At 43.4% G+C, this 14,003-nt stretch overlaps 1 protein-coding gene across 1 annotated transcript in view; it reads right to left on the bottom strand.

The window, feature by feature from the left end:
- MUC2 (mucin 2, oligomeric mucus/gel-forming) overlaps positions 1–14,003 on the bottom strand; it is a 222,657-nt gene that overhangs the window by 190,729 nt on the left and 17,925 nt on the right. The window contains 2 exon segments of the mRNA XM_030202464.1: positions 3,521–3,611; positions 7,314–7,428. Of these exon segments, the coding sequence (XP_030058324.1) occupies positions 3,521–3,611; positions 7,314–7,428 (206 nt within the window).

Here is a 14,003-nt window from a genome sequence, read left to right as displayed (position 1 = left end):
ATTTTCGGAAAAAGATGGGCGCCCATCTTTTTTTCAATAATACAGGTTGTGCGGGGCAAATGCCTAGGATTTGGGCGTTTTTGAGCTGGGCGCTATCGGTTTTTAGCGATAATGGAAACCGAAGGCGCCCATCTCAAAAACAAACAAATCCAAGGCATTGGGTCATGGGAGGGGCCAGGATTCGTAGTGCACTGGTCCCCCTCACATGCCAGGACACCAACTGGGCACCCTAGGGGGCACTTTTACAAATTACAAAAGAATATTAAAAGAACTCCCAGGTGCATAGCACCCTTCCCTTGTGTGCTGAGCCCCCCCCAAATCCCCCCCAACACCCACTGCCCACAAGTCTACACCATTACCATGGCCCTAAGGGGTGAAGGGGGGCACCCACATGTGGGTACAGTGGGTTTTTGGGTTTTTTGGAGGGCTCAGCATTAAGCACCACAAGTGTAACAGGTAGGGGGGGATGGGCCTGGGTCCACCTGCCTGAACTGCACTGCACCCACTAACAAGTGCTCCAGGGACCTGCGTACTGCTGTGATGGAGCTGGGTATGACATTTGAGGCTGGCATACAGGCTGGAAAAAAAGTTCTTTTTTGTGGTGGGAGGGGGTTAGTGACCACTGGGGGAGTCAGGGGAGGTCATCCCCGATTCCCTCCGGTGGTCATCTGGTCATTTAGGGCACTTTTGGGGGACTTGTTCGTGAAAAAAAGGGTCCAAAAAAAAGTGCCTTAAATTCTCGCTACTGGCGCCCATTTTCGATTATCGGCCAAAGGCGCCCATCTCTCCTCAGCCGATAACCATGCCCCAGTCCCACCTTCACCACGCCTCCGACACGCCCCAGTCAACTTTGGCCGTTTCTGCGACAGAGTGCAGTTGAAGGCGCCCAAAATCGGCTTTCGATTATACAGATTTGGGCACCTTTGCGAGATGGCCGCCCATCTCCCAATTTGGGTCGAAATATGGGCGCCCATCACTTTCGAAAATAAGCTGGATAAGGACCTACGCACATCCAGCGTGTGCCAAATTAGCATTACCGCCTGGCTACCACGTGCTCCGGGCAGTAATTCCAAATTTGTCCGAACTGAAAACACACAGCAGAAAATAATTTTCTATTTTCTATCACGGGGGCGTTCCCAGCAGTAAATAGCAGTTGGCGTGCGCTGGATGGTTACCACATGGGTAATGTGTGAACCCTTACCACTAAATCAATGGGTGGCATTAAGTGCTCAGGACATAAATAGAAGCGCGCTGGTTTTCATTTTGCCACATGTCGATTTCCTGGCCCCAAACCCTACTTTTTCCAGACACGGTGGAAAAATGGTCCAGCGTGCATCCAATACACACACCCACACTACTGCAGGCCACTTTTTGGCATGCCTTTGTAAAAGGACCCCTAAAGTAAGTTATGTGCTGAACTGACCTTATCCTATAATTTGCATGTGCAACTTTTGGGCTCATTTTCGAAAGAGAAGGACGTTCATCTTTCGACATAAATCGGAACATGGACGTCCATCTCCCAGGGATGTCCAAATCAGTATAATCGAAACCCGATTTAGGACGTCTCCAACTGCACTCCGTCGCAAGGATACCAAAGTTCAAGGGGATGTGTCGGAGGCGGGACTTGGGCATGCCTAACACTTGGATGTCCTTGACCCATAATCGAAAAAAATGAGGACGTCCCTGATGAACACTTGGACGTTTTCACCTGGACCTGTTTTTCTTAGGACTAAAGCACAAAAAGGTGCCTGAAATGACCAGATGACCACCGGAGAGAAGCTGGAATGACCTCCTGTTACTCCCCCAGTGGTCACTAACCCCCTTTCACCCTCAAAAAACATCTTTAAAAATATGTCCTGCCAGCCTCTATGCCAGCCTCAGATGTCATACTCAGGTCCATGACAGCGCATGCAGGTCCCAGGAGCAGTTTTAGTGGGTACTGCAATGCACTTCAGACAGGCGGACCCAGGCCCATACCCCCCTACCTATTACATTTTTGGAGGAAACAGCGAGCCCTCCAAAACCCACCAAAAACCCGCTGTACCCACATATAGGTGTCCCCCGTCACCCATAAGGGCTATGGTAGTGGTGTGCAGTTGTGTGGTAGTGGGTTTTGGGCGGGTTTGAGGGGCTCAGCACAAAAGGTAAGGGAGCTATGTACCTGGGAGCAATTTATGAAGTCCACTGCAGTGCCCCCCTAGGGTGCTCGGTTGGTGTCCTGGCATGTCAGGGTGACCAGTGCACTACAAATGCTGGCTCCTCCCATGACCAAATGGCTTGCATTAGGACATTTTTGACATGGATGTCTTTGGTTTCGAAAATCACTGAAAGTCAGAAATGTCCATGTCTAGGGACGACCAAATCTAGGGATGTCCAAATTTAAGGATTTGGACATCTCTGACAGTATTTTCGAAACAGAAGATGGACGTCCATCTTGTTTCAAAAATACGGGTTTCCCTGCTCCTGGATTTCGCCGTTTTGCAAGGACATCCAAATTGCAACTTGGACATCCCTTTCGAAAATGTCCCTCTTTGCATACTAAGGGCTAGATAAAAAATCACCACCGAAAAAAATGCTCTTAGCACTTTTCTATAAACCTCAACTAAAGTTACATGCAGCACATAGAATACGCATAGTGCCCCTCCCTGCAACTAAAATTTAGGTGCAATCATTTACACCAACTAAAACCTGGTGTAAATGCCCATGCCTAACTTAGGCACAGATCAGGCATATTCTTTAACAGTGTGTAAACGTTAGGAATGCCCATGACCCCTCTATGCCCCTCCCATGGCCACACCCCCTTTTGATATCCACACCACCTTTTGATATCCACATTAAAATTTCTGTGCACCACTTTACAGAATATGCCTAGAAAGTTGAGTGCGTAAATTTTAATTAGTGCCAATAATTGCTTGTTAGTGGACAATTATCGGCACTGATTGTCTTGTTAAACAATTAATTTGTACATGGCAAAATTGTGCACGCAACTTTACTCACCATATATAGAATCCGGAGTAAGCATATAGTTGAGCATGTGAGTTTATAGAATTTGGGTGATAGCCTAGTATACTAAACTGTTAACTTGTAAAATAGTGTGTGCTGTTAGCGCATGAGCATGGCAAGTATTACCATGCTGGCGTGACAGTGTGTGCTAATTCACATCTTAACAGCATGCAGTGTTGCTGGTTTGGAGGTGGGAACTGGGTGAGTTATGGGCAGACTTAGGGCATGAACCACACATTGCATCAACATTTTTGTAGTAAAAGCAAATGTTTACTGCACTTCAGTAAACAGGCCTCCTATTATATATGCTGTTTTTTAAAGATTTCTGGCATCAGAAAATTAGAAAGAAAGCTAATCAGTGGCAGAGTGAGGATATTTAGGAGTTATGAGTTGTAGTTAACCAGTTAAACCAGTAGACCGGACCTCCTCTTAGACTCGTGAGTCCTTATTGTGGACTCTTTGAGGACTGTATTACAACTGTAAATCTCCAAAAGATAGCCCCTTCTGAGCCCCTCACCTTGATCTATAAACTCGTTGTAAACTGGAACGCCATTGTAATCCCCACACAGGCCGCAAGTCCGGTTGTTAAACCTAGCACTCAGCTCCAGCTACATAGGAGAAAAGATCACAGGAAATAACTGATCAGAAAATTAAAAAAAAACAACAACATTTCCTGATATCTATGAAGGTCTAAAGCAAAATTTCCTGCATCAGACATAGGTGATAATTGAGCCATTGTAGAGCTTTGCCATTAGCAGAATATCAAATTTATTAACGGATTTTTACCTGGTGATCATGCCCCACAAGGGGTAATTTTATGAAACATTTTTGTATGAGGAAATAGGCATTTATAAAATTGTCTAGACAACTGTGTATCTTTTATGTATATGGTACACACACATTTAAGTGCTATACCTTTAGAAAATGGTCCACCCTCCATTCAGGTAAAATGAATTCACTGCACAAGCAAATTTACCCAGAGTAGTGGGAGGTGCTCCTGAGAGTGACTTCAGAAATACATACATACTTTGGAATTTTCAAATTATACAAGCATGTTTTTCCCTCAGGAAAATTACCAGTATAAATTAGCAATATATGTGCAGGTAGTTTTATTGAGGCAATTTTCAGTGTGCTTTCATTTTGGAATATTGCTGAAGAAAAGTGTACCCACAGATACCTGCACCTCCTGTTCAGTGAGTATCGTTTGGAAAACAATGTACATATTTTTCAAAATACAAAAGTGTGCTTTGTTTGAGTTCTCACCCCTGGGGATACTTTTGATGAATATGAATGGAAGTGTGCATGCTGTGAGACTGCACATATACTTTTGCTCACATATAGGGTGTACAATTTTCAAAAAAACAATTTCTATACATACTGTACAACACAGCTTTACTTGTGGGAATAGCTTTGAAAACTGCTCTCCATGGATAGATAGGTTTTATTCACAGAAGAGAACATTTTGAAAATGCTTTAATCTTTAAGTATGGAAAAGGAATGGTCACTGGGGGCAGAGCTGGGATGGACCAAGTCAGGTACACACATGGATTTCACTTTGAATCTTTGCACAATCATTATCCTTCATGTTTTGCACCTGCAAAGTGCAGTGCAAAAAGTCCCCACAAGACCAGTTACCACAGTGTTTTCAAAAGGGTTGCAAACTGTTGGTTTTTTTTTTAGCTTACCTGGATGGATTTTCAGGACAGGCTAGCTGCCAACAGAAGTAACGATCTGGCTCCGTAAAAGCCACTAATTAAGGTTTCACCCCAACTTAGACTGAGTGGGACTGTTGCAATTTAATGTGGGGCGCACAGCTGGCCTGTAGGCACTGGCAGGCCCTACAGTTCCCACCCCTTCCTCCTGCATGGGCTTTCTGTTACCATGGAAACGCATGCAAGGGGTGGAGGCACTGGAGGGCTCTCAACCCCCCACTGAATTGTTTTTATTTCCTATTGTTGCTGCTACAGCTATCACCAGACTTAGAACTACAGCCACAAAAACTATGGGAAGGAAATAAGTTGGGAAGGGGCCGATGTTGCAGGAAAAAGAAGCTAAAATAGTCCATTTGGGGGGAATTAAAAAGAGAGAGGCAGAAAAGGGACCTTCAGCATGGATGGGATTGGAAAGGGAGAGGCCAAGGTGGTAGGTGTTAGAAGCAAGACTTTGTGCCCGATGGGCATAGTAGGTTTCCTTAGTGAATACAATAGCACACTGGAAGGAAAAGAGCATGACTTTTTTTGAATGTATAAAGTCAGTATGGGAATAGGATTTTAGTCATAAATACTGGAAGGGTAGATGTAATGTGTAAGAAGTTCACTCTGGAGATAAGCCAAAGTCAAGGTTTGGTATGTTCTAATGGATGGGAGGAGTGGTGCAAGGGTATCCAAAGCAGAGTGCAGTTATACAACAAAAAAAATGGCTTTATTAACAGACTCAGACGGTGTGGAGGAGAGGAGAGATGACACAAACACAGAGAAGAGGAAAGTCCACAGACTACCAGAAACCCAATAAGGAGCAGAGGTGGTGCAAAAATGGAGGCAAAATCACAGGTCCAATTAGAAATCCTTTATTAGTTGACCCAACACAGCCGTGTGTCAGCACTGTGCCTGTGTCAAGGCTCAACAAAGTAAAACAGGCATTTGTCCCAAACTCACAACATCCATCATGGAAGCTGTTCAAATCCTCAGAATAGCATGGTGTTCCAAAACACGCCACCTTGTACACTAATAAAACAGTAGTATGGAAGGTGGTATTTTTCAGAACACTACACTACTCTGAGTATTTGAAACATCTTCTATGTAATTTGGATGTTGTGAGTTTGGGACAAATACCTGTTTTACTACAAGTTGATGACCCTTAATGCTGGCATAATGCCGAAACATGGCCAGTTCAGGTCAACTAAAAAAGGATTTCTAATTGGATCTGTGATTTCACCTCTGTTTTTGGCCACCTCTACTCCTTTTTGGGTTTCTTGGAGAGAAGAAATGAGCCAGTGGTAGAGAAGATGGAGAATTCAATAGTCTGTAGAATTTTAAAGGTGTTACTGACTGGACAAGATCTTGGGAGAGGGTGGTTAAGTGTGAAAGATTTCAGATGAGATAAAGAAAAATAGAGATAAAGAAACCTGAAAGAAAATAATGGAAGAAAGGACTATGTCAAAGCACTGGTCTTAGGAAGCAAGGGTATAATTACAAGTCAAATGATGACATTAAGGCATAAGAATTAGAGGGATCATAAGCAAAGAAGTTATAGTCCCCAAGATATGAGAAAGGCACAAAATGGTTTTAAAAAAGAAGAATTTAAAGTCAGTGTTGAAGGAGGATGGGAACTTACCATGGGGTTAATATAAGACAGCAACATAGGGAGATAGTGTGATAACAAAGTAGAGGGAGTGGGCCTCAAGTATAAAAAAGGAGTAAGAGAGAAGAAGGGACTGAATCTTGTATATGGGAAAGTAGCAGCCTGTACTTCCGTTACAGCCTATTAAGTAAGAGAGAAATAAAAAACCTCTAGGACAACTGAAGCGGGTTCCTTAGGGAAAAGCTGGGTATCAATCAGTGTGGGAAGATGAAAAGCATGAGAGATACAGAGGTAATGAATGTACATAAAACTACAGAAAATCAAGTGGCATTCTATAGGAAAACATGAGAATAAGAAAGAAGAGAGAAGGGAGGGTGGTATATAAGAAATAAAATTAAGGGTTCCTTTTACAAAGGCATGCTGAAAAATGGTTTGCAGTAGTATAGGTGCGGGTTTTGGGTGAGCGCTGATCCATTTTTTAGTGCGCCTGTAAAAAAGGCCTCTTTTGTTTTGTCAAAAATGGACATACGTCAAAATCAAAATTGCCGTGCGTCCATTTTGGGTCTGACCTAGCGGTAAAGAATCTGGACGGTAATGACCTACGCACGTGAAATGCCGGACGCGTGCCAGAAAATAAAAAATATTTTTCAGACATGCGTAGCAGACGCATGCCAAAATTGAAATTACCGCAAGGGCAGTAACTCCAATCCGGCACGCGTTTGGCGTGCAAAGGCACCTACACGGCTTAGTAAAAGGGTCCCTAAGTAAATAAACGGGAAAGGGAAAAGGGACTTCATATACCACCTTTCCGTGGTCTTTGCAACTACATTCAAAGCGGTTTATATAGTATATACAGATACTTATTTGTACCTGGGGCAATGGAGTATTAAGTGATCTTGTATATAGAAAAATGGAAATTGGTCCCCCAATGAAGAATCACTGCATTACCACACACCATTCTGACAGCAGCAAAACAAGATTTCCATATAACACTACACAGCATTACATACCATAAGCGCATCTTCCAGGTTCCACATCAGGACCAGCCCTGCTTTGGCATAAATCTTGACATAGGCATCATTTTTGTCTATCAGCACTCCAAAGCTATAGTATGGGGTCTTTGCACTGTAGGGAAAAGAAAGCACAAGATCAACCTATGTTTAAGACAGTGTAAGAGGTCACCCACATTTTTCTTCTAGGCTCTCCAAAAATCAGCATTCCAACTTGTAGCATAATAGTGCTTCACTGAGGGAATGATTATGATATTATAAATGAAAGTTTCCGAGGATCCCTCAGTATCCAGCACAATGCAACATTCAGCACATTAAAAGATAATCTGTAGCCTGTCATTAAAATTAACCACAAAACCTGAAGATTGAAAAGTGGCCAATGTAATGTTAATTTTTAGAAAGAGTTCCAGAGGTCATCTGGGAAACCACAGACCAGTAAGCCTGACATCAGTGATGGTCAAAATGTAGAAATGATTACAAAGAACAAATTACTGAACACATGGAGGGGCATTTATGAAAGTTTGTCCAAGCCAGAATAGTGATATCCAAGTCAGAATGTTTCAAACGGATGCACATCTCACATGTATTTTTGAACTGGAAATATGTCAAAATTTCCTGTTTTGAAAATACGTGAGATGGATGTCCATATAGAAACATCCAGTATAAACATCCATTTTACAAACTAGAAAATCGTGATTATGCATGAGGGAGAGGGAAACAAGGGGCATGGACATCTGTATAACATCATTCTTTGAAAATGGCCACATAAACATCCCTGAAAAGCAGAAGGGCAGTCCAGTGGTTAGTGTAGAGGACTGTGAACCAAAAGACTCAGGTTCAAAGCCCACTTTAATGCTTTTATTTTGTAACTGTGAGCACTTCAGGAACAGCAACATGTCTACTGTACCTGTATGTACACCACATCTATAGCCTTTAGGCTTGAAGGTGGCTTATATATTTAGTGGTTAGTGCAGCAGACTGAGATCCTGGAGAACTGGGTTAAATTCCCATCCTGGGTAAGTTATTTAACCCTCCATTGTCTCATGTACAAAACCTCAGATTGTGAGCCCTCTAGGGACAGAGAAAATACCGGCATATAAAACCAAATTCACTAAATAGCACCAAAAAATTGGCACAAAATAATAATAATAATAATAATAATAATGTGCTAAGCTGTATCCTGTAAACGGCACAGAAAAGTTAAGCAAGGTTTATAAAATATGCTTAACACTGGGATCGATGCCTAACTTTAGACGTAAGGATTTATGTTAAATAAACCTTGGTGTAAATCCTCACATCTAAATTAGGTGTGGATCTCCCTTATTCTATAACAGCGCACATGGGCCCCTTTTACACAGCGGTGGTGAGCCCAACGCAGGCTTAGCACTCGCTAAACAGGAAGTACTGTTATAAATTAGGCAAAAGCCCTTCTAAGCAATATACAATAACAACAATACATCATGAACATCAACAAGAAAACCTAGAGACAATAGATAAAACCCCATACAACAACTATAAACCAAACAATTGGGACATGTTCAGCGGTGGTGGTCAGTATTATTTTTGATCTCTCTCTGTGGCATTTTAAAGAATGTGGTTCATTTTGTAAAATACATGTAAGACAGTAGGAAAATACATATGATCTTCCTTAAATGTGCAGCAGCAAAAAACATTTTAGAAAAAGTCACATGGATAGTCCTAATTTCTACGCAAATTTTAAAAAAGGCCTTTTTCACAGACATGCTAACAGTTAACGCGTGCTAATTTTGTGCACGCTCTAAAAACACTAGCGCACCTTAGTAAACAGAGCCCTTAGGGGTCCTTTTACAAAGGAGCACTGAAAATGGCTTGTGGTAATGTAGGCGCGGGTTTTGGGCATGCGCTGATCCATCTTTCAGCATGTCTGTGAAAAAGGCCTTTTTTAAAATTTTTGCCGAAAATTGACATGTGACAAAATGAAAATTGCCGCGCATCCATTTTGGGTCTGGGACCTTACTGCCAGTCATTGACCTAGCGGTAAAAACTCACGCGGTAACTGGGCGGTAATGACCTACACATGCGAAATGCCACTTGGAACGCGTCGGTTATACGCACACGAAAAAAAAAATATTTTCCAGATGCGTGTATCGGACGCGCGCCAAAAATAAAATTTCTGCAACAGCCACATGGTAGTTGGGTGGTAACTGCATTTTGGCGCACATCTGGCGTGTGTAGACGCCTACGCGGCTTAGTAAAAGAGCCGCTTAATTTCTTACCTTCTTCTTCAGACCATTCTATGGCAAAGGCCAATAATTCTTGGAAAGTTAATTCTGGGCATTCTTTATGTTTGTGTTTTACTTCTCAATGTAGGTTATCATTAATTATTACTTATTACTTTAAAACTTCTACATCAGAGATTGCAGTAGCTGTCTTTGATAAGATTTGATTCATTCTCTCACTGAGATCACAACCAAAGAACGCACTGTTACTCCTGGTAGTTACAGATAGGTGGCAATTTTTGCTGTCTATTACATTTACCTGCCAGTATTTCCGTGTATGAGTGCCAAAGAGGGGCATAATCGAATGGCGCTAGCGAAATCGATGGCCGGCCATCTTCGGGGCCGGCACCGTAAGCGGGTGGAGCCAAGCGTATTTTCGAAATACGTTTGGCGCCGGCCAAATTGCTCGCCGGGTTTGCAACAGGATCGCCGGCTGATCGCCATAATAGAAACCCGACCCGGCCATCTCAAACCTGCAAGGCATTGGGCCGTGGGAGGAGCCAGCATTTGTAGTGCACTGGCCCCCCTGACATGCCAGGACACCAACCGGGCACCCTAGGGGGCACTTAAAAAATCTTAAAAAAAAAAAATTAGTTTCCAGGTACATAGTACCCTTCCCTTGTGTGCTGAGCCCCCCCAAATCCCCCCCAAATCCCACTGCCCACAAGTCTACACCATTACCATAGCCCTTATGGGTGAAGGGGGCACCCACATGTGGGTACAGTGGGTTTTGGGGGGGGTTTGGAGGGCTCAACATTAACCACCACAAGTGTAACAAGTAGGGGGGGATGGGCCTGGGTCCACCTGCCTGAAGTGCAGTGCACCCACTAAAAACTGCTCCAGGGACCTGCATACTGCTGTCAGGGAGCTGGGTATGACATTTGAGGCTGGCATACAGGCTGGCAAAAAATGTTTTCATTTTTTTTTTTTTGGGGGGAGGAGGTTAGTGACTACTGGGGGAGTAAGGAGAGGTGATGCCCGCTTCCCTCCGGTGGTCATCTGGTTAGTTGGGGCTTTTTTGGGGGGGACTTGGTCCTAAAAATACATGGACCAAGTCCAGCCGGCGAAATGCTCGTTCAAGCCGGCCTTTTTTTTCTCATAATAAGGTGAAGCCAGCCATCTCGTAACCCCGCCCTGCCCCCCTTCCCGCCTTCGCTACCCTACCAACATGCCCCCTTGAAGGTTGGCCGGCGCCACAACGAAAAAGCAATTGGGGCCGGCCAAAATCGGCTTTCGATAATACCGATTTGGCTAGGATTGAGAGATCGCTGGCGATCTCCTGATTTGTGTCGCCGGCGATCCCTTAGGTGGCTGGGAGGGGATCAGTGACCACTGTGGGAGTAAGGGGGTTATGCCTTAATCCCTCCAGTGGTCATTTGGTCATTTAGGGAAACTTTTGGTCACTTAGTCATGATTGAAACAGGTCTAGCAAAAAACATAATTTTGGCCCTAGACATTGTCCATTTGCTCCATTATTGCAGAAAAACATCAGTCTTTTGGTGCCACCCATGTCCTGCCCAAAACATAGCCCCAAAATGCCTCCTTGAAATTTGGATGGCTCATGGTGTCAAAAAGCACAACTTGGATGTCTTTGAGAGAAAAATGTCCTTAACCACCTTAAACGGCAGTGGGTGTGTGCTGCATGAGATCTTACAGCTAAGTCAATGGGTGGCGGCAAGTTCTCAGGCCAAAAATGGACACATGCTGGTTTTCATTTTTCTGCACATCCATTTTCTGGCCCCTTACAAAAAGGTCTTTTGTTCAGAATGTGGAAAAAAATGGCCCAACACGCACCGAAAAGACACACTCGCACTGCCACAGGCCACTTTTGCCATGGATTAGTAAAAGGGCCCCTAATTTTGAAACTGATATCCAATAGAATCACGTAGGAACCTTTGAGCAAGCCTGGCTTCCTTACATAAGAATAAATAATTAGGTATATTCTTTAAATATTCAATTGGACAGGTTTTTAGTACTATTATTTTTACTAGTATTACAAATTCCAGGGATAAAAGGGCTCTACTTTGTCCCAGGTACTGCAACAAGCTTTTAGGTCAGGTGTTTGTGTCTTTCGATGAGTCGCCATTGGAAAACACACAATTTCCAATTGGCTAGCAGATTGGGCATAAGTGAAGGAAATTGGAATGAAGTGAGGGATTGGAGAACGGCGGATGTGGGCCCTCTTCACAAAAGTGGTGATAGGGAAGAAGCTGGAAACTATAGGCCAGTAAGCCCAACTTCGGTTATTGGAAAAGTAATGGAAGCGATGCTGAAGGAAAGGATAGTGAATTTCCTGGAAGCCGATAAGTTGCAAGATCCGAGACAACATGGTTTTACCAAAGGGAAATCGTGCCAAACGAATCTCATTGAATTCTTTGATTGGGTTACAAGAGAATTGAATCAGGGACAAGCTATAGATGTAATCTACTTAGATTTCAGCAAAGCTTTTGACACAGGAGGCTTTTAAATAAACTGGATGGACTGAAGATAGAACCCGAAGTGGTGAACTGGATTAGGAATTGGTTGACGGACAGACGCCAGAGGGTGGTGGTTAATGGAATTTACTCAGAGGAGGGAAAGGTGAGTAGTGGAGTGCCTCAAGGATCGGTGCTGGGGCCGATTCTGTTCAATATATTTGTGAGTGACATTGCTGGAGGGTTAGAAGGTAAAGTTTGCCTATTTGCGGATGATACTAAGATCTGTAACAGAGTGAACACCCAGGAGGGAGTGGAAAACATGAAAAAGGATCCGAGGAAGCTAGAAGAATGGTCTAAGGTTTGGCAATTAAAATTTAATGTGAAGAAATGCAAAGTGATGCATTTAGGGAATAGAAATCCACGGGAGATGTATGTGTTAGGCGGGGAGAAGGATCTTGGGGTGATAGTATCTGAGGATTTGAAGGCGACAAAACAGTGTGACAAGGCAGTGGCCGTAGCTAGAAGGTTGTTAGGCTGTATAGAGAGAGGTGTGACCAGCAGAAGAAAGGGGGTGTTGATGCCCCTGTATAAGTCATTGGTGAGGCCCCACCTAGAGTATTGTGTTCAGTTTTGGAGGCCGTATCTTGCTAAGGATGTAAAAAGAATTGAAGCGGTGCAAAGAAAAGCTACGAAAATGGTATAGGATTTGCGTTGCAAGATGTATGAGGAGAGACTTGCTGACCTGAACATGTATACTCTGCAGGAAAGGAGAAATAGGGGTGATATGATACAGACGTTCAAATATTTGAAAGGTATTAATCTGCAAACGAACCTTTTCCGGAGATGCGAAGGCAGTAGAATGAGAGGACATGAAGGGGGGCAGACTCAAGAAAAATGTCAGGAAGTATTTTTTCACGGAGAGAGCAGTGGATGCTTGGAATGCCCTCCCGCGGGAGGTGGTTGGGATGAAAACGGTAATGGAATTCAAACATGCGTGGGATAAACATAAAGGAATCCTGTTCAGAAGGAATGGATCCTCAGGAGCGTAGCCGAGATTGGGAGGCGGGGCTGGTGGTTGGGAGGCGGGGATAGTGCTGGGCAGACTTATACGGTCTGTGCCAGAGCCGATGGTGGGAGGCGGGGATAATGCTGGGCAGACTTATATGATCTGTGCCGGGGCTGGTGGTTGGGGGGGCGGGGATAGTGCTGGGCGGACGTATACGGTCTGTGCCCTGAAAAAGACAGGTACAAATCAAGGTAAGGTATACACTAAAAGTGGCACATATGAGTTTATCTTGTTGGGCAGACTGGATGGACTGTGCAGGTCATTGTCTGCTGTCATCTACTATGTTACTATGTTACTATATTGACAGACGTGCATTGAGGCAGTGTACTGGAAAAACAGAGTGTAAGTAATTAAGGGCTGAGCTCTGATGAGAAAATTGTTTTACTGTAAGTAAAGTCTCCTGGAATCCCTAAGCACTACAAAAAAAAATCATTAAACTGTGGAGGGATTTTAATGACACTCCACCCCATTCTGTGTGCCTCCCATATGCTCTAGTACATACATAGGCTCCCCCACTCAAAAGAGATCATTTAGCATTCAGGATATTCCAGCTGATAAACTATGCGCTGGGTAACCCTTTGCAAACAGAAGCTATTTACACTGGAGTCTAGCCAAGAATGCATCTCATTAGACAGCTGTCTACAAACTCTCAACCCTTATTTACTGTTCCTGTAGTCTTTAGGAGGATTCTTTTCCTTAGAATTGAAAGACGTGTTGTGTACTTAGTACATTAAAGCATGAGGCTGAATTTTAACTTTTCTATAAAATATAAATAAAAATTTTTTTGCCCATTTATTAAAGAATTTGCTGACCGATGAAGAGATATCAAGAGCAATCTAGCCTTTATGAAACGAGTCGCTGCTGAGGTCATATAAGCAAAGTAATGATTGAGCCTGATTTATCATTGAAGTTTCCAGATGAATATTTAGCACTGGGTATTTAACTATTG

The sequence above is a fragment of the Microcaecilia unicolor genome, chromosome 4 (assembly GCF_901765095.1).
Source record: "Microcaecilia unicolor chromosome 4, aMicUni1.1, whole genome shotgun sequence".
In the NCBI taxonomy this organism is placed as follows: Eukaryota; Metazoa; Chordata; class Amphibia; order Gymnophiona; family Siphonopidae; genus Microcaecilia; species Microcaecilia unicolor.
Note: the sequence above shows the minus strand (reverse complement) of the source record. Positions and strands in the feature narration are given on the sequence as shown.